At 44.1% G+C, this 25,146-nt stretch overlaps 1 protein-coding gene across 3 annotated transcripts in view; it reads right to left on the bottom strand.

The window, feature by feature from the left end:
* The window catches only part of LOC143707733 (MAM domain-containing glycosylphosphatidylinositol anchor protein 2), a 288,467-nt gene that overhangs the window by 65,291 nt on the left and 198,030 nt on the right, over positions 1-25,146 (bottom strand). For all 3 annotated transcript variants that reach the window (XM_077200059.1, XM_077200057.1, XM_077200058.1), the window contains exon 9: positions 19,507-19,776. In XM_077200059.1, the coding sequence (XP_077056174.1) occupies positions 19,507-19,776 (270 nt within the window). The remainder of the gene's footprint in view (positions 1-19,506; positions 19,777-25,146) is intronic.

Below are 25,146 nucleotides of genomic sequence, written 5' to 3'. Positions count from 1 at the left end.
TCGTCTAGAAGAGGAGGAAGATCCATCACACACTCTTCTAGAAGAGGAGGAAGATCCATCACACACTCATCTAGAAGAGGAGGAATATCCATCACACACTCGTCTAGAAGAGGAGGAAGATCCATCACACACTCGTCTATAAGAGGAGGTAGATCCATCACACACTCTTCTAAAAGGGGAGGAAGATCCATCACACACTCGTCTAGGAGAACAGGAAGATCCATCACACACTCGTCTAGAAGAGCAGGAAGATCCATCACACACTCGTCTAGAAGAGGAGGAAGATCCATCACACACTCGTCTAGAAGAGGAGGAAGATCCATCACACACTCTTCTAGAAGAAGAGGAAGATCCATCACACACTCATCTAGAAGAGGAGGAATATCCATCACACACTCGTCTAGAAGAGGAGGAAGATCCATCACACACTCGTCTATAAGAGGAGGTAGATCCATCACACACTCTTCTAAAAGGGGAGGAAGATCCATCACACACTCGTCTAGGAGAACAGGAAGATCCATCACACACTCGTCTAGAAGAGCAGGAAGATCCATCAAACACTCGTCTAGAAGAGCAGGAAGATCCATCACACACTCGTCTAGAAGAGGAGGAAGATCCATCACACACTCGTCTAGAAGAGGAGGAAGATCCATCACACACTCTTCTAGAAGAGGAGGAAGATCCATCACACACTCGTCTATAAGAGGAAGTAGATCCATCACACACTCATCTAGAAGAGGAGGAAGATCCATCACACACTCGTCTATAAGAGGAGGTAGATCCATCACACACTCTTCTAGAAGAGGAGGAAGATCCATCACACACTCGTCTAGGAGAGCAGGAAGATCCATCACACACTCGTCTAGAAGAGGAGGAAGATCCATCACACACTCGTCTATAAGAGCAGGAAGATCCATCACACACTCCTCTAGAAGAGGAGGAAGATCCATCACACACTCGTCTAGGAGAGCAGGAAGATCCATCACACACTCATCTAGAAGAGTAGGAAGATCCATCACACACTCGTCTAGAAGAGGAGGAAGATCCATCACACACTCTTCTAGAAGAGCAGGAAGATCCATCACACACTCGTCTAGAAGAGCAGGATGATCCATCACACACTCGTCTAGAAGAGCAGGAAGATCCATCACACACTCTTCTAGAAGAGGAAGATCCATCACACACTCTTCTAGAAGAGCAGGAAGATCCATCACACACTCTTCTAGAAGAGGAGGAAGATCCATCACACACTCTTCTAGAAGAGCAGGAAGATCCATCACACACTCTTCTAGAAGAGGAGGAAGATCCATCACACACTCTTCTAGAAGAGGAGGAAGATCCATCACACACTCGTCTAGAAGAGGAGGAAGATCCATCACACACTCGTCTAGAAGAAGAGGAAGATCCATCACACACTCTTCTAGAAGAGGAGGAAGATCCATCACACACTCGTCTAGAAGAGGAGGAAGATCCATCACACACTCGTCTAGAAGAGCAGGAAGATCCATCACACACTCGTCTAGAAGAGGAGGAAGATCCATCACACACTCGTCTAGAATAGCAGGAAGATCCATCACACACTCGTCTAGAAGAGGAGGAAGATCCATCACACACTCTTCTAGAAGAGGAGGAAGATCCATCACACACTCTTCTAGAAGAGCAGGAAGATCCATCACACACTCGTCTAGAAGAGCAGGAAGATCCATCACACACTCGTCTAGAAGAGGAGGAAGATCCATCACACACTCGTCTAGAATAGCAGGAAGATCCATCACACACTCTTCTAGAATAGCAGGAAGATCCATCACACACTCTTCTAGAAGAGGAGGAAGATCCATCACACACTCGTCTAGAAGAAGAGGAAGATCCATCACACACTCGTCTATAAGAGGAGGAAGATCCATCACACACTCTTCTAGAAGAGCAGGAAGATCCATCACACACTCGTCTATAAGAGGAGGAAGATCCATCACACACTCGTCTATAAGAGGAGGTAGATCCATCACACACTCATCTAGAAGAGGAGGAAGATCCATCACACACTCGTCTATAAGAGGAGGTAGATCCATCACACACTCTTCTAGAAGCGGAGGAAGATCCATCACACACTCGTCTAGGAGAGATGGAAGATCCATCACACACTCATCTAGAAGAGTAGGAAGATCCATCACACACTCGTCTAGAAGAGGAGGAAGATCCATCACACACTCTTCTAGAAGAGCAGGATGATCCATCACACACTCGTCTAGAAGAGCAGGAAGATCCATCACACACTCGTCTAGAAGAGCAGGAAGATATATCACACACTCTTCTAGAAGAGGAGGAAGATCCATCACACACTCGTCTAGAAGAAGAGGAAGATCCATCACACACTCATCTAGAAGAGGAGGAAGATCCATCACACACTCGTCTATAAGAGGAGGTAGATCCATCACACACTCTTCTAGAAGAGGAGGAAGATCCATCACACACTCGTCTAGAAGTGCAGGATGATCCATCACACACTCGTCTAGAAGAAGAGGAAGATCCATCACACACTCGTCTATAAGAGGAGGAAGATCCATCACACACTCGTCTAGAAGAGGAGGAAGATCCATCACACACTCGTCTATAAGAGGAGGAAGATCCATCACACACTCGTCTAGAAGAGGAGGAAGATCCATCACACACTCGTCTAGAAGAGGAGGAAGATCCATCACACACTCGTCTATAAGAGGAGGAAGATCCATCACACACTCGTCTAGAAGAGGAGGAAGATCCATCACACACTCGTCTAGAAGAAGAGGAAGATCCATCACACACTCTTCTAGAAGAGGAGGAAGATCCATCACACACTCTTCTAGAAGAGGAGGAAGATCCATCACACACTCATCTAGAAGAGGAGGAAGATCCATCACACACTCTTCTAGAAGAGGAGGAATATCCATCACACACTCGTCTAGAAGAGGAGGAAGATCCATCACACACTCTTCTAGAAGAGGAGGAAGATCCATCACACACTCGTCTAGAAGAGGAGGAAGATCCATCACACACTCATCTAGAAGAGGAGGAAGATCCATCACACACTCGTCTAGAAGAGCAGGAAGATCCATCACACACTCGTCTATAAGAGGAGGAAGATCCATCACACACTCTTCTAGAAGAGGAGGAAGATCCATCACACACTCGTCTAGAAGAGCAGGAAGATCCATCACACACTCGTCTAGAAGAGCAGGATGATCCATCACACACTCGTCTAGAAGAGCAGGAAGATCCATCACACACTCGTCTATAAGAGGAGGAAGATCCATCACACACTCTTCTAGAAGAGGAGGAAGATCCATCACACACTCGTCTAGAAGAGCAGGAAGATCCATCACACACTCTTCTAGAAGAGGAGGAAGATCCATCACACACTCGTCTAGAAGAGGAGGAAGATCCATCACACACTCGTCTAGAAGTGCAGGATGATCCATCACACACTCGTCTAGAAGAGGAGGAAGATCCATCACACACTCGTCTAGAAGAGGAGGAAGATCCATCACACACTCGTCTAGAAGTGCAGGATGATCCATCACACACTCATCTAGAAGAGGAGGAAGATCCATCACACACTCGTCTAGAAGAGCAGGAAGATCCATCACACACTCGTCTATAAGAGGAGGAAGATCCATCACACACTCTTCTAGAAGAGGAGGAAGATCCATCACACACTCGTCTAGAAGAGCAGGAAGATCCATCACACACTCTTCTAGAAGAGGAGGAAGATCCATCACACACTCGTCTAGAAGAGGAGGAAGATCCATCACACACTCGTCTAGAAGTGCAGGATGATCCATCACACACTCGTCTAGAAGAGGAGGAAGATCCATCACACACTCGTCTATAAGAGGAGGAAGATCCATCACACACTCGTCTAGAAGAGGAGGAAGATCCATCACACACTCGTCTATAAGAGGAGGAAGATCCATCACACACTCGTCTAGAAGAAGAGGAAGATCCATCACACACTCGTCTAGAAGAGGAGGAAGATCCATCACACACTCTTCTAGAAGAGGAGGAAGATCCATCACACACTCGTCTAGAAGAGCAGGAAGATCCATCACACACTCGTCTAGAAGAGCAGGAAGATCCATCACACACTCTTCTAGAAGAGGAGGAATATCCATCACACACTCGTCTAGAAGAGGAGGAAGATCCATCACACACTCTTCTAGAAGAGGAGGAAGATCCATCACACACTCGTCTAGAAGAGGAGGAAGATCCATCACACACTCTTCTAGAAGAGGAGGAAGATCCATCACACACTCTTCTAGAAGAGGAGGAAGATCCATCACACACTCGTCTATAAGAGGAGGTAGATCCATCACACACTCTTCTAAAAGGGGAGGAAGATCCATCACACACTCGTCTAGGAGAACAGGAAGATCCATCACACACTCGTCTAGAAGAGCAGGAAGATCCATCAAACACTCGTCTAGAAGAGCAGGAAGATCCATCACACACTCGTCTAGAAGAGGAGGAAGATCCATCACACACTCGTCTAGAAGAGGAGGAAGATCCATCACACACTCTTCTAGAAGAGGAGGAAGATCCATCACACACTCGTCTATAAGAGGAAGTAGATCCATCACACACTCATCTAGAAGAGGAGGAAGATCCATCACACACTCGTCTATAAGAGGAGGTAGATCCATCACACACTCTTCTAGAAGAGGAGGAAGATCCATCACACACTCGTCTAGGAGAGCAGGAAGATCCATCACACACTCGTCTAGAAGAGGAGGAAGATCCATCACACACTCGTCTATAAGAGCAGGAAGATCCATCACACACTCCTCTAGAAGAGGAGGAAGATCCATCACACACTCGTCTAGGAGAGCAGGAAGATCCATCACACACTCATCTAGAAGAGTAGGAAGATCCATCACACACTCGTCTAGAAGAGGAGGAAGATCCATCACACACTCTTCTAGAAGAGCAGGAAGATCCATCACACACTCGTCTAGAAGAGCAGGATGATCCATCACACACTCGTCTAGAAGAGCAGGAAGATCCATCACACACTCTTCTAGAAGAGGAAGATCCATCACACACTCTTCTAGAAGAGCAGGAAGATCCATCACACACTCTTCTAGAAGAGGAGGAAGATCCATCACACACTCTTCTAGAAGAGCAGGAAGATCCATCACACACTCTTCTAGAAGAGGAGGAAGATCCATCACACACTCTTCTAGAAGAGGAGGAAGATCCATCACACACTCGTCTAGAAGAGGAGGAAGATCCATCACACACTCGTCTAGAAGAAGAGGAAGATCCATCACACACTCTTCTAGAAGAGGAGGAAGATCCATCACACACTCGTCTAGAAGAGGAGGAAGATCCATCACACACTCGTCTAGAAGAGCAGGAAGATCCATCACACACTCGTCTAGAAGAGGAGGAAGATCCATCACACACTCGTCTAGAATAGCAGGAAGATCCATCACACACTCGTCTAGAAGAGGAGGAAGATCCATCACACACTCTTCTAGAAGAGGAGGAAGATCCATCACACACTCTTCTAGAAGAGCAGGAAGATCCATCACACACTCGTCTAGAAGAGCAGGAAGATCCATCACACACTCGTCTAGAAGAGGAGGAAGATCCATCACACACTCGTCTAGAATAGCAGGAAGATCCATCACACACTCTTCTAGAATAGCAGGAAGATCCATCACACACTCTTCTAGAAGAGGAGGAAGATCCATCACACACTCGTCTAGAAGAAGAGGAAGATCCATCACACACTCGTCTATAAGAGGAGGAAGATCCATCACACACTCTTCTAGAAGAGCAGGAAGATCCATCACACACTCGTCTATAAGAGGAGGAAGATCCATCACACACTCGTCTATAAGAGGAGGTAGATCCATCACACACTCGTCTAGAAGAGGAGGAAGATCCATCACACACTCGTCTATAAGAGGAGGTAGATCCATCACACACTCTTCTAGAAGCGGAGGAAGATCCATCACACACTCGTCTAGGAGAGCAGGAAGATCCATCACACACTCATCTAGAAGAGTAGGAAGATCCATCACACACTCGTCTAGAAGAGGAGGAAGATCCATCACACACTCTTCTAGAAGAGCAGGATGATCCATCACACACTCGTCTAGAAGAGCAGGAAGATCCATCACACACTCGTCTAGAAGAGCAGGAAGATATATCACACACTCTTCTAGAAGAGGAGGAAGATCCATCACACACTCGTCTAGAAGAAGAGGAAGATCCATCACACACTCATCTAGAAGAGGAGGAAGATCCATCACACACTCGTCTATAAGAGGAGGTAGATCCATCACACACTCTTCTAGAAGAGGAGGAAGATCCATCACACACTCGTCTAGAAGTGCAGGATGATCCATCACACACTCGTCTAGAAGAAGAGGAAGATCCATCACACACTCGTCTATAAGAGGAGGAAGATCCATCACACACTCGTCTAGAAGAGGAGGAAGATCCATCACACACTCGTCTATAAGAGGAGGAAGATCCATCACACACTCGTCTAGAAGAGGAGGAAGATCCATCACACACTCGTCTAGAAGAGGAGGAAGATCCATCACACACTCGTCTATAAGAGGAGGAAGATCCATCACACACTCGTCTAGAAGAGGAGGAAGATCCATCACACACTCGTCTAGAAGAAGAGGAAGATCCATCACACACTCTTCTAGAAGAGGAGGAAGATCCATCACACACTCTTCTAGAAGAGGAGGAAGATCCATCACACACTCATCTAGAAGAGGAGGAAGATCCATCACACACTCTTCTAGAAGAGGAGGAATATCCATCACACACTCGTCTAGAAGAGGAGGAAGATCCATCACACACTCTTCTAGAAGAGGAGGAAGATCCATCACACACTCGTCTAGAAGAGGAGGAAGATCCATCACACACTCATCTAGAAGAGGAGGAAGATCCATCACACACTCGTCTAGAAGAGCAGGAAGATCCATCACACACTCGTCTATAAGAGGAGGAAGATCCATCACACACTCTTCTAGAAGAGGAGGAAGATCCATCACACACTCGTCTAGAAGAGCAGGAAGATCCATCACACACTCGTCTAGAAGAGCAGGATGATCCATCACACACTCGTCTAGAAGAGCAGGAAGATCCATCACACACTCGTCTATAAGAGGAGGAAGATCCATCACACACTCTTCTAGAAGAGGAGGAAGATCCATCACACACTCGTCTAGAAGAGCAGGAAGATCCATCACACACTCTTCTAGAAGAGGAGGAAGATCCATCACACACTCGTCTAGAAGAGGAGGAAGATCCATCACACACTCGTCTAGAAGTGCAGGATGATCCATCACACACTCGTCTAGAAGAGGAGGAAGATCCATCACACACTCGTCTAGAAGAGGAGGAAGATCCATCACACACTCGTCTAGAAGTGCAGGATGATCCATCACACACTCGTCTAGAAGAGCAGGAAGATCCATCACACACTCGTCTATAAGAGGAGGAAGATCCATCACACACTCTTCTAGAAGAGGAGGAAGATCCATCACACACTCGTCTAGAAGAGCAGGAAGATCCATCACACACTCTTCTAGAAGAGGAGGAAGATCCATCACACACTCGTCTAGAAGAGGAGGAAGATCCATCACACACTCGTCTAGAAGTGCAGGATGATCCATCACACACTCGTCTAGAAGAGGAGGAAGATCCATCACACACTCGTCTATAAGAGGAGGAAGATCCATCACACACTCGTCTAGAAGAGGAGGAAGATCCATCACACACTCGTCTATAAGAGGAGGAAGATCCATCACACACTCGTCTAGAAGAAGAGGAAGATCCATCACACACTCGTCTAGAAGAGGAGGAAGATCCATCACACACTCTTCTAGAAGAGGAGGAAGATCCATCACACACTCGTCTAGAAGAGCAGGAAGATCCATCACACACTCGTCTAGAAGAGCAGGAAGATCCATCACACACTCTTCTAGAAGAGGAGGAATATCCATCACACACTCGTCTAGAAGAGGAGGAAGATCCATCACACACTCTTCTAGAAGAGGAGGAAGATCCATCACACACTCGTCTAGAAGAGGAGGAAGATCCATCACACACTCGTCTAGAAGAGGAGGAAGATCCATCACACACTCTTCTAGAAGAGGAGGAAGATCCATCACACACTCTTCTAGAAGAGGAGGAATATCCATCACACACTCGTCTAGAAGAAGAGGAAGATCCATCACACACTCGTCTAGAAGAAGAGGAAGATCCATCACACACTCTTCTAGAAGAAGAGGAAGATCCATCACACACTCTTCTAGAAGAGGAGGAAGATCCATCACACACTCTTCTAGAAGAGGAGGAAGATCCATCACACACTCGTCTAGAAGAGGAGGAAGATCCATCACACACTCTTCTAGAAGAGGAGGAAGATCCATCACACACTCGTCTAGAAGAGGAGGAAGATCCATCACACACTCTTCTAGAAGAGGAGGAATATCCATCACACACTCGTCTAGAAGAGGAGGAAGATCCATCACACACTCTTCTAGAAGAGGAGGAAGATCCATCACACACTCGTCTAGAAGAGCAGGAAGATATATCACACACTCTTCTATAAGAGCAGGAAGATCCATCACACACTCGTCTAGAAGAGGAGGAAGATCCATCACACACTCGTCTAGAAGAAGAGGAACATCCATCACACACTCGTCTAGAAGAAGAGGAAGATCCATCACACACTCGTCTAGAAGAGGAGGAAGATCCATCACACACTCTTCTAGAAGAGGAGGAAGATCCATCACACACTCGTCTAGAAGAGGAGGAAGATCCATCACACACTCTTCTAGAAGAGGAGGAAGATCCATCACACACTCGTCTAGAAGAGGAGGAAGATCCATCACACACTCTTCTAGAAGAGGAGGAATATCCATCACACACTCGTCTAGAAGAGGAGGAAGATCCATCACACACTCGTCTAGAAGAGGAGGAAGATCCATCACACACTCGTCTAGAAGAGCAGGAAGATATATCACACACTCTTCTATAAGAGCAGGAAGATCCATCACACACTCGTCTAGAAGAGGAGGAAGATCCATCACACACTCGTCTAGAAGAAGAGGAACATCCATCACACACTCGTCTAGAAGAAGAGGAAGATCCATCACACACTCTTCTAGAAGAGGAGGAAGATCCATCACACACTCGTCTAAAAGAGCAGGAAGATCCATCACACACTCGTCTAGAATATTAAAATAAATTTTATAATAATTTCTTTTTTTATTAAATATAATTAACTCGTCTTGCACCGTCAGTAAAAAATATATATTTTTAGTAACTTCACCTCTATGCAGACTGTCATTTCAATGTGCAGTCAAACTAAAGAAATGTACAATCCTAAATGTCTAAATGAGCATGAGAAGTTGATCTTTAAGCAGAAGTAAAGCACGTCCTCGTCTCCATCAACACATTTGATCTGTTCAAACATGGCAAAAGCTTCTAACCGGACAAACTTTCTGAAGAGGCTCGCAGCAAATAACATGTTATTGTTCCAGCAGCTTTACCGGCTCAATGCTCAATTCTGGGTAAAGCCTCGGAGAGAAAATTGGCCACTGTAAACCTTGTCCGGGTGAATCACGGGCCACTTTCGGCTCGGAAAACAAACTCTATTCTATCAGCTCTGCTCTCCAGGCCAGCGGGATCGAAGCTGGAGGGGGTTTGGAGATTCGACAGGGATCTCCACTTCAAACGCACTATTCCAGTCTCAGAGAGATACGAGAGAGAGGAAGATTAGACCAGGACGACTTGTTTACAAATGTTACCAAACTCACAAGTCTATCATCCATCCGTCTGTGTGTGTGTGTGTGTCGCTTTAAAAGCCACTTTCATCTGAAGAACAGTACACTGATAAAAACGATTCTGTGGTGAAGTAAATACTACAGAAAAAACAATGTAATTTACATGAAAAAGTTAGTAAATGAAAGTAAATTCTATATTAGTACTCGATTCAAGCGTGTAGAAATGAAAGCGTAAATATCAACGTTATAAAATTAAGTAAAATTACTCAACTTTTCAGATACTGGTGTTCCCATCATGCACTGGGCTTTGAATAATTAATGAGGTTGATTTTTTTCCACTGTTTTCCAGCTGTATTTACACTGTTTTATCATTGTGTTTGTTGTTAGGTTTAGTAACTTGCCATTTTGTGACATTTGGATTTCAATTTCTACTCAAAATGACACATTCATACTCAAAAACGATCCATAAAATGTTACTGTCATTGTGTATTGTGTACCAAGTATTGAGGTCTCTGTGTTCACAAGGGGTTGAACTTCAATTGCGCATGTAGATTATAGTGTCTCAAACAATATCTATTGTATTAATTACTTTGATGTTTCTAAGTGAAGCATATACTTAAAAAGTGTTGTTTATTTCAATGTTATAGTGTTTGAGTGAAGTGTTGTTAGTTACTCTACCTTTTACTAGCCAAGATAAAAAATACTTATTTTCTTTGCTACTTTCACTTAATTTAGTTAAGTAGAGTTGACTTAATTCCTTATGTGAAATTTACTTTAAAAATATTTGTGCAAAAACTCGCCAAACAAAACTTAATTAAATTTTACTTATTGGTGTTTTTCAGTGTAGATCATCTCTCAGCTAGAAACCAGAAAGCGGGATTCTTTATTAAACTCATAAAAGACAAAAGAATTACGGGAATACTGGATCCTAATCCACAAAGAAATGCCACAATAAAGAGCTCGAAGCAGAAATGAGGGAGAAACACCCAGAAACTCCTCATATGTGGCCAATCACAAGTATAAGAGTCTTTCCTTACCATTAATGCTTGGATAACACACACACGTCTCATTCGATTAATAATAATGTCTAGTGCAGTGGCTGGGATATATGTAAACCTACCAACATCCGGTGGCATAATTATTGTAATGACTTATAGCGAGAGGAAAAAATGTGTTTCATTCGCATAACATCGGTTAATAGAAACGCTGTCATTTCACAATAGTTTTTTTATTGGCATTTAGAAAATATCGCAAAAGATTTGCGCAACGCTTTATTTCGAGTCCACTTTAGACATTCTACTAACTATAAGTAACTTTGCAACTACATGTCAACTAACTGTCATTAGAGTATTAATAGACTGTTGTAGTTTTGCAAATCATGCTATCCCCCGTTATGCTACAAAAGCTACACTAGTTACTTTTGCCAAGAGATTTCTATTTATTATTTTATACATGTATCAGACAGAGAGAAACAGGCATAGCAGAATAAGGCGATATGAGAGGTGGTCTTCATTACAGATTTCTCTATTCCCTTATGTTCCTCTGAGTCAGTACAGTAAGGATTGAGCTTATATATTCCACTCTGGGACTTCCTTGTAAGGTAGCAAAACATGTTGCTTATGTTAAAAAATGAAACGTATACCTCTTTCTTACACATGGGACAATCCATTATCCCTCTGTGTATACATTAGTGGTACATTAGCATTAGTTGAAATGTTCCTTTCCTTGTAAAGAACATGTACACATTGAATATGTCATCATCATAGGAGCATCTCTGCTCAGTGAACGTTACACTGCACACATACCTCTAAGCAAAATCATCCATATCTCTGCACAGCACACATGTACAACATACTCTGACTTCATAAAATATAGTATGAAATTATTATGAAAATTAATAAAGAAAAATAATACTAAAAAATTACATTAAACAGTAAAAACTCTTTATTTTATTGCTCCCCCAACAGATATTCTACTGACTATAAGTACATTTACAACTACAAGTCAACTTATTCTACTAACCCTAACCTAAGGCCGTGTGTCCACAAAAGCGTTTTTTCACGCGGCTGGCGTATTTTTCCAATTGTTCTCAATGGGCGCTGATAGGGATGGGAATTTATAAGAATTTAACGATTCCATTATCGATATTGCTTATCGATTCGATTCCTTATCGATTCTCTTATCGATTCTCATTGGGTGAGGGAATAAGTACAAATTTGTTTGTTTGTATTAACTTATCGAACTTATAACTTAACTTATTTGTTTGTTAATTATTATTAACTCACTGACACAGCACAGAGTATTAGGGATGTGAACCTACACTGGTCTACCGGTTCGGTTCGATTACGATTATCATGTCATCGATTCAGTTCAATTCGATATCTCTATGCATTACATCCACTGCATCCTCAAATTTCAATTTTACTTCAAAAGTGATGTGTGCGTGCGTGCGCGTGTGCATGTTCGCCTGTTCGTGAAGTCGCAGTGACAGAAGCAGTGAGATTCCAGTTTAAGTTTCATGGGACTAAAGTCTGTTCATGCTGTGTGTGTGTGGCCAAATGTTTCTGCATATTGGAGGTAGTTACCCCCCTTTGACGAAATGGAAATTGTGATTGTGAAAAGTGTTGCAAGTGACCATATTGTTATGAGGCGCCGTCATACTCTCATTGAGTTTGTGCACGAGTTTGTGTGTGTGTGTGCTCGCGTCTCATATGAGTATGTGCGTGGAGAGTTTGTGTGCGCGCGCGCGTCTCATATGAGTATGTGCCTGGAGAGTTCCGCGCATCTCGTGTGTGTAGAGTTTGCGTGTATGTGCGTGAGCGACTTTAGGTGTGTCGTTGTGCATTTCATATGTATTTGTTTGAGCATTCAGCAGTGTACATATGTTTGACTACTTAGTATACGTGTATGCAAGCGTTTCATATATGTGTGCGTGAATGAAGTTTGATTTAAGCTCTAGACGGCGCCTCATATTGTCGTCTTTTCGCGTAAAATATAACCAAACTTTAGAGCGCTTCTGCCTCGATGCCATGTTTGCTACGTTCTGAACCAAAACAAGGCAGCACGTGTGTGTCGTCATGACACATTTGCAACGAGCGGAACCGATAAGCAGGCATACTAACGGTTCCAAGGAATTGGTTCACTGGGCACCGGTTCTGAAGAAGAACCGGTTCTCGATTCCCATGAAGTTGAACATTCTTCAACTCTCGGCGACCAGTAAAAAACTCTAGACGCTGAGAACCCAGAGTTTTTTACTGGTCGCCGAGAGTTGAAGAATGTTCATCTTTGGGTAAAACGCAGCGCTCATCACTGTCACTTTTTACCCAACCGTCCAATCACAGTGGAGGAGGGGCGGGACTAATTTCACACCGACCAACCGCCACATTCTGCTTGTTCAACGTCAACAGAAGACAACAACAAGCATAATAACGGAACAAAATAATTTAAAACAAGAGCCAGAGAAAATACGTTACATTGTATCGACATTTTAATATAGAATCAACACAGAAACAAAATATGTGTGAAATGAGACACTAGTAACACTTTCATGGATATTCCGTATCATAACAAGCAATAATGTACAATAAGTGTCTCAACTGAAAAAAAAAAGTTGCGCTGCCAAAACGCTCTCCAGCACCCATAGCTAGGAGTTTTCAGCTGGCTAAAAACACGGCCTAACAGTCTACTAACAGTCTACTAACAGTCTACTAACAGTCTAACAGTCTACTAACAGTCTAACAGTCTACTAACAGTCTACTAACAGTCTACTAACAGTCTAACAGTCTACTAACAGTCTAACAGTCTACTAACAGTCTACTAACAGTCTACTAACAGTCTAACAGTCTACTAACAGTCTACTAACAGTCTAACAGTCTACTAACAGTCTAACAGTCTACTAACAGTCTACTAACAGTCTAACAGTCTACTAACAGTCTAACAGTCTACTAACAGTCTACTAACAGTCTAACAGTCTACTAACAGTCTAACAGTCTACTAACAGTCTACTAACAGTCTAATGAGAGTAATTTGTCATGTAGTTGAAAAGTTACTTATAGTTAGAAGAATGTCTAAAGTGGACTATCGAAATAAAGTGTTACCCAAATCGGTAATGGAAACTTGGCTAATGTTACCAAACTCACAAGTCTACCATCCATCCATCCATCCATCCATCCATCCATCCATCCATCCATCCACCCATCAGAGTCGCTTTAAAAGCCACTTTCATCTGTAGAACACTAGATCATCTCTCAGCTAATACTCTTATTACGACCCAGAAAGCAGGATTAGTGTGAGAAAGAGGGATGAAAGCTGTAAAGAAAGATGGATTGCGTGTCTCAGATCAGCATATGTCATGATCTCTTGTGCTGAAAGCTCTATTGACTTATTGTCATACGATCTCAGCGTGAACATTAACTAGCGGATGTATGTCATTATCAGTAATTCACCTTAAAATGAAAACTACTCGAGCGGTAAATTAAAGCCAGAGTAATAAAACAAAACCTAACAAAAGCAGAGCCGACGAGCATTTTTACACAAAACACCCCGTCTGGATGCTTATTCTGAGGATGAAACTGCTTGTTTCATGACATCATCGATCATGCCGCACATTTCTGTAGTGAAATAACACAATAAATCATGTGGTGCAAATACAGTGATTTTACAGTGAAAATGTAAATTCTGTCATCATTTACTCATCCTTGTGTCAATCCAAAACTCAAAAGAAGAATGTTACGGTGCAAAAAAAAAAAGGACCCTATTGACTTTCATTATATGCACAAAAAAAGTTCTTAAAAAATATATTTTTTAAATCCTTTGAATTCTAATTTTAACCCGTTCAGACTTTTAAATCGTGTTCTTAGGACACAAAAACAATCATGCAAAAAAAAAAAACTATCCATTTGTCTATCCATCCATCATCCATCTATTCATTAAGTCATTCCTCCATCTATCTATCTATCTATCTATCTATCTATCTATCTATCTATCTATCTATCTATCTATCTATCTATCTATCTATCTATCTATCTATCTATCTATCTATCTATCCATCCATCTATCTATCTATCTATCTATCTATCGGTCTGTCTTCTGTCTATCCATCCATAGGTAGTGAAATATGAGTATTAAATAAATAAAACATTATTTTACCGCGTTTCCATTAAAAATGTCTCACAAGAGAGCAGTTTGCTTGGATCTAAAGAGGAAATTAATGGTTTCTGATGTTTGTCGCAGCAAGAACAAACCCAGACCCATTACACCTGCAGAGATCCCTCTGGGACGATCTCGGTCCAGATCCCAGGCTAATCAGGATCTGGAGCGCCGGTCTCTCAGGAGCAGATGGAAGAACTGGCAGAGCGATGAGGGAGAGATGAAGTCTGAGCGATTGGCACATTAGGCATGAGAGCGAGTGAGTAAAGCACACCACCGCGGGGCTGGAGAGGTCTGACACACACACACACACACACACACACATCTACAGTAAACACAGCGGAGAAAAGACTTATGTAGTGTCGGGTCTGAGAGATAAAGGCCAATCGACCGGCTCCTCAAACAGCCTTGATCCTTCCGGATATCAGACATCAGTCCTCATCTCATCCCATCATATGCTCCTGACAACACCCTTTATGTGCATCATCCACCTCTGGGTTTAAAGGGGTCATGAACTGAGAATTCAAATTTTCCTTGATGTTTTGACAGTTAAGAGGTCGTTATACTATAAAAATACCCTGTAAGTTTCAAAACTAAAAAATTCCTTGTTATTCCAAAAACAAATTTTATTGAAACCAAGGCTAGAAAATGACAGGATCTCTAAAGTGGTGAAGAAGAATATCAATGCCTATGTCTATGTCACGGTGTCTTTGGCCCCGCCCACTGGAGCGTTAGTGAATAGTTACATGAGAACGAGAAAAGATCGACACAGGATCAATACCATTACCTTCCAAACCATCCTAATGCTAGGATAGTGGGTTTTTTTTCAACAATGTGAATGTCTCAGCAGTGCATTAGTATTCGGTACATTTCACTGTGGATTATTTGGTAAATCAGTCGCAATTTCGGCACATGCTTTGCAAACAGACTTTTACGATATGGATCTGACAGCAACGCCACAAACATGTGTGATCAGTGATTTCTGATGTTTAATTATTCAAGTTCAGACATATTTTCTTTCTCTCAAAATCCTTCCATACTGTTTTTGCATCAGCAAATCAAGCTAGTGATTAAACAACCATTTTCACATCGTTTCTCTTAGTAGGATGAAAATAATCTTATTTAAACTGTGATTAAATTATATATAGAAAGCCCTTTACAATCGCCCAAGCTGTCAATCAAACAGAGAGAGTTATCTGGACACTTGCCAAAACTCGTTATGAAATCAATGACGCTGTTACACTGCACAACAAACTCTTACTGTATTTACATCGTGTTTGCATTGTTATTCGGTGAAAGCATTATTGAGAGTGAAGAAATTGCGTTGCAATGATGAGATCACTTCATTCCCGCGATCGACAGACTGTCTTTCATCTGCTCAATGCTCATCACTGAAACCTTTCATATGATGGAAATACATCTAAATATATGATCAATACTTTTCAGCATTCGTTATTCTCGATAGCTGTAATAGTAAAAATTTAGTAAAAGATTTCGAGAAAGTTCCACATGTAATGCTAGCTATTTCATTTGCAAACATGTCAGCCAATCCCAGCAGTGTGCGTTTACACTGAAGTCTCACAGCCAATCACTGCAGTGGGCGTTTACACTGAAGATTCACAGCCAATCACTGCAGTTGGCGTTTACACTGAAGTCTCACAGCCAATCACTGCAGTGGGCGTTTACACTGAAGACTCACAGCCAATCACAGCAGTGGGCGTTTACACTGAAGACTCACAGCCAATCACTGCAGTGGGCGTTTACACTGAAGACTCACAGCCAATCACAGCAGTGGGCGTTTACACTGAAGACTCACAGCCAATCAGCGCAGTTGGCGTTTACACTGAAAACTCACAGCCAATCACTGCAGTGGGCGTTTACACTGAAGTCTCACAGCCAATCACTGCAGTGGGCGTTTATACTGAAGACTCACAGCCAATCACAGCAGTGGGCGTTTACACTGAAGACTCACAGCCAATCACAGCAGTGTGCGTTTACACTAAAGACTCACAGCCAATCAGCGCAGTTGGCGTTTACACTAAAGACTCACAGCCAATCAGCGCAGTTGGCGTTTACACTGAAGTCTCACAGCCAATCACTGCAGTGGGCGTTTACACTGAAGACTCACAGCCAATCACAGCAGTGGGCGTTTACACTAAAGACTCACAGCCAATCAGCGCAGTTGGCGTTTACACTGAAAACTCACAGCCAATCACTGCAGTGGGCATTTACACTGAAGTCTCACAGCCAATCACTGCAGTGGGCGTTTACACTGAAGACTCACAGCCAATCACAGCAGTGGGGGTTTACACTGAAGTCTCACAGCCAATCACAGCAGTGGGCGTTTACACTGAAGTCTCACAGCCAATCACAGCAGTGGGCGTTTACACTGAAGTCTCACAGCGAATCAGCGCAGTTGGCGTTTACACTGAAGTCTCACAGCCAATCACAGCAGTGGGCGTTTACACTGAAGTCTCAGCCAATCACAGCAGTGGGTATTTACACTGAAGTATATCAGCCAATCACAGCAGTGAGCATTTATACTGAAGTCTATCAGCCAATTACAGCAGTGAGCATTTACACTGAATTCTCTCAGCCAATCACACCAGTGGGCGTTTACACTGAAGTCTCAGCCAATCACAGCAGTGGGCATTTACACTGAAGTCTCAGCCAATCACAGCAGTGGGCATTTACACTGAAGTCTCTCAGCCAATCACAGCAGTGAGCATTTACATTGAAGTCTCTAAGCCAATCACAGCAGTGGGCGTTTACACTGAAGTCTCAGCCAATCACAGCAGTGGGTATTTACACTGAAGTCTCACAGCCAATCACAGCAGTGAGCATTTACACTGAAGTCTCTCAGCCAATCACAGCAGTGGGCGTTTACACTTAAGTCTCACAGCGAATCAGCGCAGTTGGCGTTTACACTGAAGACTCACAGCCAATCACTGCAGTGGGCGTTTACACTGAAGTCTCACAGCCAATCACTGCAGTGGGCGTTTACACTGAAGACTCACAGCCAATCACAGCAGTGGGGGTTTACACTGAAGTCTCACAGCCAATCACAGCAGTGGGCGTTTACACTGAAGTCCGACAGCCAATCACAGCAGTGGGCGTTTACACTGAAGTCTCACAGCGAATCAGCGCAGTTGGCGTTTACACTGAAGTCTCACAGCCAATCACAGCAGTGGGCGTTTACACTGAAGTCTCAGGCAATCACAGCAGTGAGCATTTACACTGAAGTCTCTCAGCCAATCACAGCAGTGGGCGTTTACACTGAAGTCTCACAGCGAATCAGCGCAGTTGGCGTTTACACTGAAGTCTCACAGCCAATCACAGCAGTGGGCGTTTACACTGAAGTCTCAGGCAATCACAGCAGTGGGTATTTACACTGAAGTCTCTCAGCCAATCACAGCAGTGAGCATTTACACTGAAGTCTCTCAGCCAATCACAGCAGTGAGCATTTACACTGAAGTCTCTCAGCCAATCACAGCAGTGAGCATTTACACTGAAGTCTCTCAGCCAATCACAGCAGTGGGCGTTTACACTGAAGTCTCACACAGACACGCCCATTCAAACAGAGCGTTGAAATCAGAGGCTAAAATCATGCCTTTTATTTCTAAATTACATTTTTATGTAAAAATCATACTAACATTATAAAGGCACCCCAGGAAACATTATAAAATAATAAAATAATTCAGTTCATGACCCCTTTAAAGGAAACTCGCTCTCATGTGGAACACAAAAGGAGTCAGAATGTTCTACACTCATTCAACGAGATTTTAGAGAGAAACACACAGGCTGTATAGACGTCAAATGTTAAATGTTGAATGTTGAATGTTAAAACTGTCCCTTTAAGAGAAATTCAACTATCTTCAGCACTGCTGCGTCCGCTGGGATCAGGAACGGGTTTTTAACTACCCGACTGTGTGGTTAAAAGAATGCAAATTTCTCCAGTCTCGTTTTACCAATTATTTTGCCATTTACGAAAGAAACGCCATCTGGAAGACGTGGATAAACATAAAACTCACAAGCACAAAACCATACAGAAGGAGAGAAAATTAGTTCTAAAATATTTAGCTATCTATCTATCCATCCATCCATACATCGATATATCCATCCATCAACCTATCTATCTATTTATCTACCTATCTATCTATCTATCTATCTATCTATCTATCTATCTATCTATCTATCTATCTATCTATCTATCTATCTATCTATCTATCTATCTATCTATCTACCTATCTATCTATCTATCTATCTATCTATCTATCTATCTATCTATCTATCCATCCATCCATCCATCCATACATACATACATACATACATACATACATACATCTATATATCCACTATCCATCCACCCATCATTTTATAAACCAGCTGTCCATTTTCCGTCTCTCCTATGACATTCAAGGAAGCAAGGATTTAAAAGCACTTTGCAACATGTTTAGATGGTGATTCAGTAAATCTAAGTAAGAGCTTAACCCGGTGCCGAGTGACCCGGCGGGTGAAACGGGTGAATAAACGGGTGAATAAACGGGTGTGTGTGAAGTCTCACCGGTGAGCAGGAATGTGCAGCGTCCCGGGCCGACCTCGTTGATGATGTCACAGGTGTACTCGCCGTAGCTCTCTCTGGCGAGGCTGCGTATGGTGTAGTCGGTCTCGTCCCGCGAGTCGAAGTGTCCGGCGTGAAGCAGTCGAGAGCCGAGCCTCCACTCGAACCGCAGCACTCGTGACGGATGAGCCCGAAGAACACGACAGTTCAGGCCCACCGGACGACCCAATCCCTGCCGGACCTCCTGCCACACCGGCTCAACCGCTGGAGGGTCTGTGCCGAGACAACACACACTTTACCACTGCTCACTTAATAATAATCATTTGTTAACAAACAAGTATTCAATACTTCAATGTTTCTGCATTAAATCACTACATTGTTTCAATTAAATTTTTTTTCGCTTACTGTGATTTTATATATGTAGCTACATTTCTGAAATGCATAACTTAGTTTCCTCTGATAACAGATCACTCTTCATTGTAATGTGGACTCATGCATTTTCTGTAAGGCTGCTTTGAAATGATGTGTATTGTGAAAAGCGCTATACAAATAAATGTGAATTGAATTGAACACACTTGATTTAAAGTTGTAAATAAGGATTATTGGAGCGTGTTTTATGTAAGCAATAAGGTACTCGAGGCCAGTGCTGTATCGTGAATAAGTCACGGCTGAAGGGTGTTGTTAGGCACGACGTGAAGCGCAGTCAGACGTGACTTACTCACGACACAGCACTGGCCTCGAGTACCTTATTGCTTTTATAACACGGTTACCACACAATACAAATATTAAAGCCAATAAAAACATGTATTTTGTTTTGTAACAATGTAAATTTCATGAAGTAAAATCACTAAAAGCCTTTCTTCCGCTGGAAAAAAATAGTCCCTGACCGTGAACAGCAACAGAACTTACATTATTTCGCCTTTAGATGGAGGCAAAGACTGTCTTTATGAGTGAGTCAATAGGCGCGTTTTCATTACAGATTTGCGCAAAACTTTTGCGATTTTTTCTAAATGTCGACAAAAAACTATTGCAAAATGACGACGTTTCCATTAACCGATGTTATGCGACTAAAACTTAATTTTTTCCTCTCGCGATAAGAAAATGATTCCATGATTCCAAAAATCATGGCGAAGGATATTCATAAGTTTACATATATCCCAGCCACCGCACTGGCCATTATTATTAATCGAAGGAGACGTTTGTGTGTGTGTGTGTGTGTGTGTGTTATCCAGCATTAATGGCAAGGAAAGACCCTTATACTCGAGAGCGGCTTGTATGAGGTGTTTCTGGGTGTTTCTCCCTCATCTCTGCTTCGAGGTCTTGATTGTGGCATTTCTTTGAGGTTTAGAATCCAGTATTCCTGTAATTCTTTTCTATTTTATGAGTTTAATAAAGAACTCTGTCTCATATTCTGTCCAAACACACCGCGTCTTCTACGTCAGGTGACTGTAAATGCGCAAAAACTGTTTCCATTGCAGTTTTGCTAAATATTTCTTTTTCGGATTGCCTGAAAAACCTTCACATGCGAGTGTAAAAACGTTTTTGCAATAAATGGGAGTTTTTGCGGAATTGACGTGTTTCCATTCGGCATATTTTCAAATTCGCAATTTCAATTTGCGCAATTTGAAGGGTAATGGAAACGCGGCTAGTGTGTAGAGAAGACTTTTACATCTTAAACGTCTTGCAAGACGCAACTGACAAAAGACTAGTGTGTCACGGGAAAACCCTTAACTGTTAAAAGGATAAGATATCGCTGCGGACATTTAAACAGATTTTTTATTATGAATATAGAACTGACCTGAAGGAAAATGCTATATCTACTGTAAATGCAGGTACACTCGCTTACTCGATCTCTCACAATACTCTACTCTACAAGCTTGAACAATATCAAGGAGAACATAATGTTCCCTTTCAAGGGAACTCGAGCTGCGTTTGAGACGCGGTGGGAATGCTCTGCGTGATACGTCGTGAAGCACGTGTAAAATCAGTCCAATGGAAGCCGGCTACGACATAGGTGACGTCATTGACCAGGAAACTATAAAGCACCCTTGAAATCAGACCGCGGCAGCTTCTGCACCTTCAGCAAGCGCTCTCTGTATATCTGTCCTTGTCTATTTATTGTTGTCTGTCAAGCCCCTTATATATATATATATATATATATATATCACCATGGCGTGCAAGCAGAGTTATAAGCGTTGTGTTGTTCCCTGCCCTCGTTATATCACGGGTGGGGACACACACCGTATGTGTATTGCTTGTTTGGGAGTAGAGCATGCCCAGTCAGTCCTCGAGGGGGCTGATTGTGAGCATTGCATGAGTTTGTCTATGAAAACTCTCCGCTCTCGCCGGGCGTTCTTTGAGGAGGACGGTTCGGTTCGCGCTCCCCGAGGTGCGGGTCCCGCTGCTGCCGAGGCACAGCGTCGGCTTTCATCTTGGGGTTCGCAGATGGATCTAGTAGCGGGGTTTGAGACGGGCCCCGCCCTTTCTCAGCCCTTACCTGCTGGATCCGGTGTCTTTGCCCAGCAAGGAGCCCGCTCTGCGGCTTCCCCTTCCCAGGCTGAGGCACCAATATTGCGGCTATCCAGTTCTGAGGATCTGGATGTCGCTGATATGGGGGATATTGAGTGTTCGCCAGCTCATTCCCCTGCTGATGAGGAGCTTTGGGAGGTTTTATCTCGTGCTGTTACTAAATTAAATATTGAGTGGCCAGCCGATGATGTTGATGTTGAATCTAGAAAAAGTATTTTAGATGAACGATATCTGCCATCTAGATCACGACCTCCTCGTCGGGAACTCCCGTTTTTTCCCGATATCCACACCGAGGTCTCGAGATCGTGGATTAAACCGGCTTCTTTCAGAGTGCATAATCAGCAGACTAGTAACTATAGTAAAGTTCAAGGGATTGATCACTTTGGTTATTTGACTATGCCTCGTGCTGAAGACACGCTAGCAAGCTATCTCTCCCCCGAGTCATCGTCTTCTCTGAAAGCCCCGACATTACCCACTAAACCATTAAAAAATACATCTTTGTTAGTGATTAAAGCGTATTCTGCAGCAGGTCAGGCAGCGGCATGCTTACATACTATGTCGATTCTCCAAGCATACCAGGCTGACCTGCTGAGGGACATGGACAGTTGTGAGGACATTAGTGCTGAGGCAATTCGAGAATTGCGTCGCACGACAGATCTGTCTCTCCGGGCCACCAAGGAAACAGCCAAATCTGTGGGCCGTTCTATGGCAGCCCTGGTGGCCACGGAACGTCATTTATGGCTAAATCTTTCAGATATTAAAGACAAAGATAGATCTGTTCTTCTGGATGCACCGCTTTCGCTTCCAAGTCTGTTCGGCGACGCTATAAATTGTGTGGTCGATCGGTTCCAAGAAAACAAAAAACAAGCGGCTGCGTTTCAGAGGTTTCTTCCTCGCCGGTCCAGTGTCCCCGAGGCTGCTCGCAACATAAAGCTTGAGCAGTCTCGTCCGTCTACGAGCTCCGCACACACACACAGATATCAGCAAAAACAGAGCGTCGCCGCTCGGGCTCCTCCTCAATCTGGGGTTCCTGAGTGGCGGTCGCAGCCCAAGCCTGTTAGAGGTAGACAGGATCTGAGGGCTGTCATCACTAAGAGAGCTGGGTCTAAGAAGTCCTGACGCCAAGGCTATCAGGCTTCTGAGGGTGGTCCCCTCCAGGGAGGAAATGTTCCGAGGAACCGTCTCTCCTTGGCACCCTCCTGGGGGCAATTCTCTGAGGAGAGTCGCAGCGTTGCCAGTTCGGTTGTTCCCTGCCGGTTCGCCGCTTCAGGGCGCCGAGGTGTCAGCGTCCCCGTGCAATCCTCTGAGGAGGGTTGTAGAACGGTCAGTTCGGTTGTTCCCTGCCGGTTCGCCGCTTCAGGGCACCGAGATGATTGTTCCATCAAATCCAGAGACCAGTCCCGAGGGACTGGTACCCCTATCGGAATTTCTGGCAGCGTGGAAACTTCTGCCAAATATTTCTTCATGGGTCCTGCGTATAATAGAAAAGGGTTACAGAATTCAGTTCGGTTCTCGTCCGCCCAGATTTCAGGGGGTCCTCTCTACGTTAGTGGACTCACAGCAGGCTCTGGTTATGGAGCAGGAAGTACTGACGCTTCTTCAAAAAGGAGCTATAGAAAGGGTTTCTCCTCCCAGCAGAGAGTCAGGGTTTTACAGCCGTTACTTCATTGTTCCAAAGAAGGATGGAGAGTTGCGTCCTATTCTAGATCTGCGCCATTTAAACAGCTGAGTTCAGAAACTCAAGTTCAAAATGCTTACACTCAAACAGATTGTATCACAGATTCAGTCCGAGGACTGGTTTGTCACAATAGACTTGAAGGACGCGTACTTCCATGTATCTATCCATCCTCATCACAGGAAGTTCCTGAGGTTCGCTTTCGGGGGCGAAGCTTACCAGTATCGGGTCCTTCCATTCGGCCTAGGTTTATCACCCCGCACCTTTACAAAATGCGTGGATGCAGCTCTGGCTCCTTTGAGACTCCAGGGCATTCGCGTATTGAATTACATCGACGATTGGTTGATTTTAGCTCAGTCAGAGCAGTTGGCAGTTCGGCATCGAGATGTCGTTCTGTCCCACATAAAGAATTTGGGGTTGCGCCTCAACACCAAGAAGAGTGTGCTCCTCCCTGTTAAGAGGACCACTTTTCTGGGGGTAATTTGGGATTCGACCACAATGATGGCACGTCTGTCTCCTGCGCGTATCTCTGTGATTCTCATAGCCGTAAGGAATGTGAAACTAGGCCAGTCACTCACTGTAAAACAATTTCAGAGACTGTTGGGTCTCATGGCAGCTGTGTCCAAAGTAATTATTTTTGGCCTTCTGTACATGAGACCCCTGCAGTGGTGGCTCAGGACCAAGGGGTTTTCTCCGAGGGGAAATCCATTCCGCAGGATCAAGGTCACGCGGCTATGCCTTCGTGCCTTGGTCATGTGGAAGAAACCTTGGTTCCTCCCCCAGGGCCCAGTGCTGGGGGCTTCTTGTCGACGCGTCACGCTTTCGACGGATGCTTCACTCACGGGATGGGGAGCGGTCATGAGTGGCCGCTCGGCGCAAGGTCTTTGGCAGGACCATCAATGTTCCTGGCACATAAATCGTTTGGAGATGATGGCGGTATTTCGAGCGCTCAAATATTTCCTGCCAGACCTGAGAGGCCGTCATGTGTTGGTCCGCACAGACAACACATCGGTGGTCTCTTACATCAACCATCAGGGGGGTCTGAGGTCACGACACCTTTGCAAACAGGCCCATCAGATCCTCCTTTGGTCCCAAGGGAGATTGCTGTCACTCAGGGCAGTATATATTCCAGGGAAACAGAATGTGGGAGCGGATATTCTGTCAAGACAGGGGCTGAGGCCCGGGGAGTGGAGACTTCACCCAGAGGTGGTGGAGCTCCTGTGGGAGAAGTTCGGTCAGACTCAAGTAGACCTTTTCGCATCATTAGAATCAACTCATTGCCCCATGTGGTTTTCTCTCATGCACCCAGCTCCTCTCGGACTGGATGCTATGGTGCAGGTGTGGCCGAGGCTGCACCTGTACGCCTTTCCCCCGATACCGATGCTCCCGGGGGTTCTGGAGAGGGTTCGCCGAGAAGGGGCTCGTCTGCTACTAGTAGC

This window comes from Siphateles boraxobius, unplaced genomic scaffold, assembly GCF_051911475.1.
Source record: "Siphateles boraxobius isolate OS27281-9 unplaced genomic scaffold, OSU_SipBor_1 115, whole genome shotgun sequence".
In the NCBI taxonomy this organism is placed as follows: Eukaryota; Metazoa; Chordata; class Actinopteri; order Cypriniformes; family Leuciscidae; genus Siphateles; species Siphateles boraxobius.
Note: the sequence above shows the minus strand (reverse complement) of the source record. Positions and strands in the feature narration are given on the sequence as shown.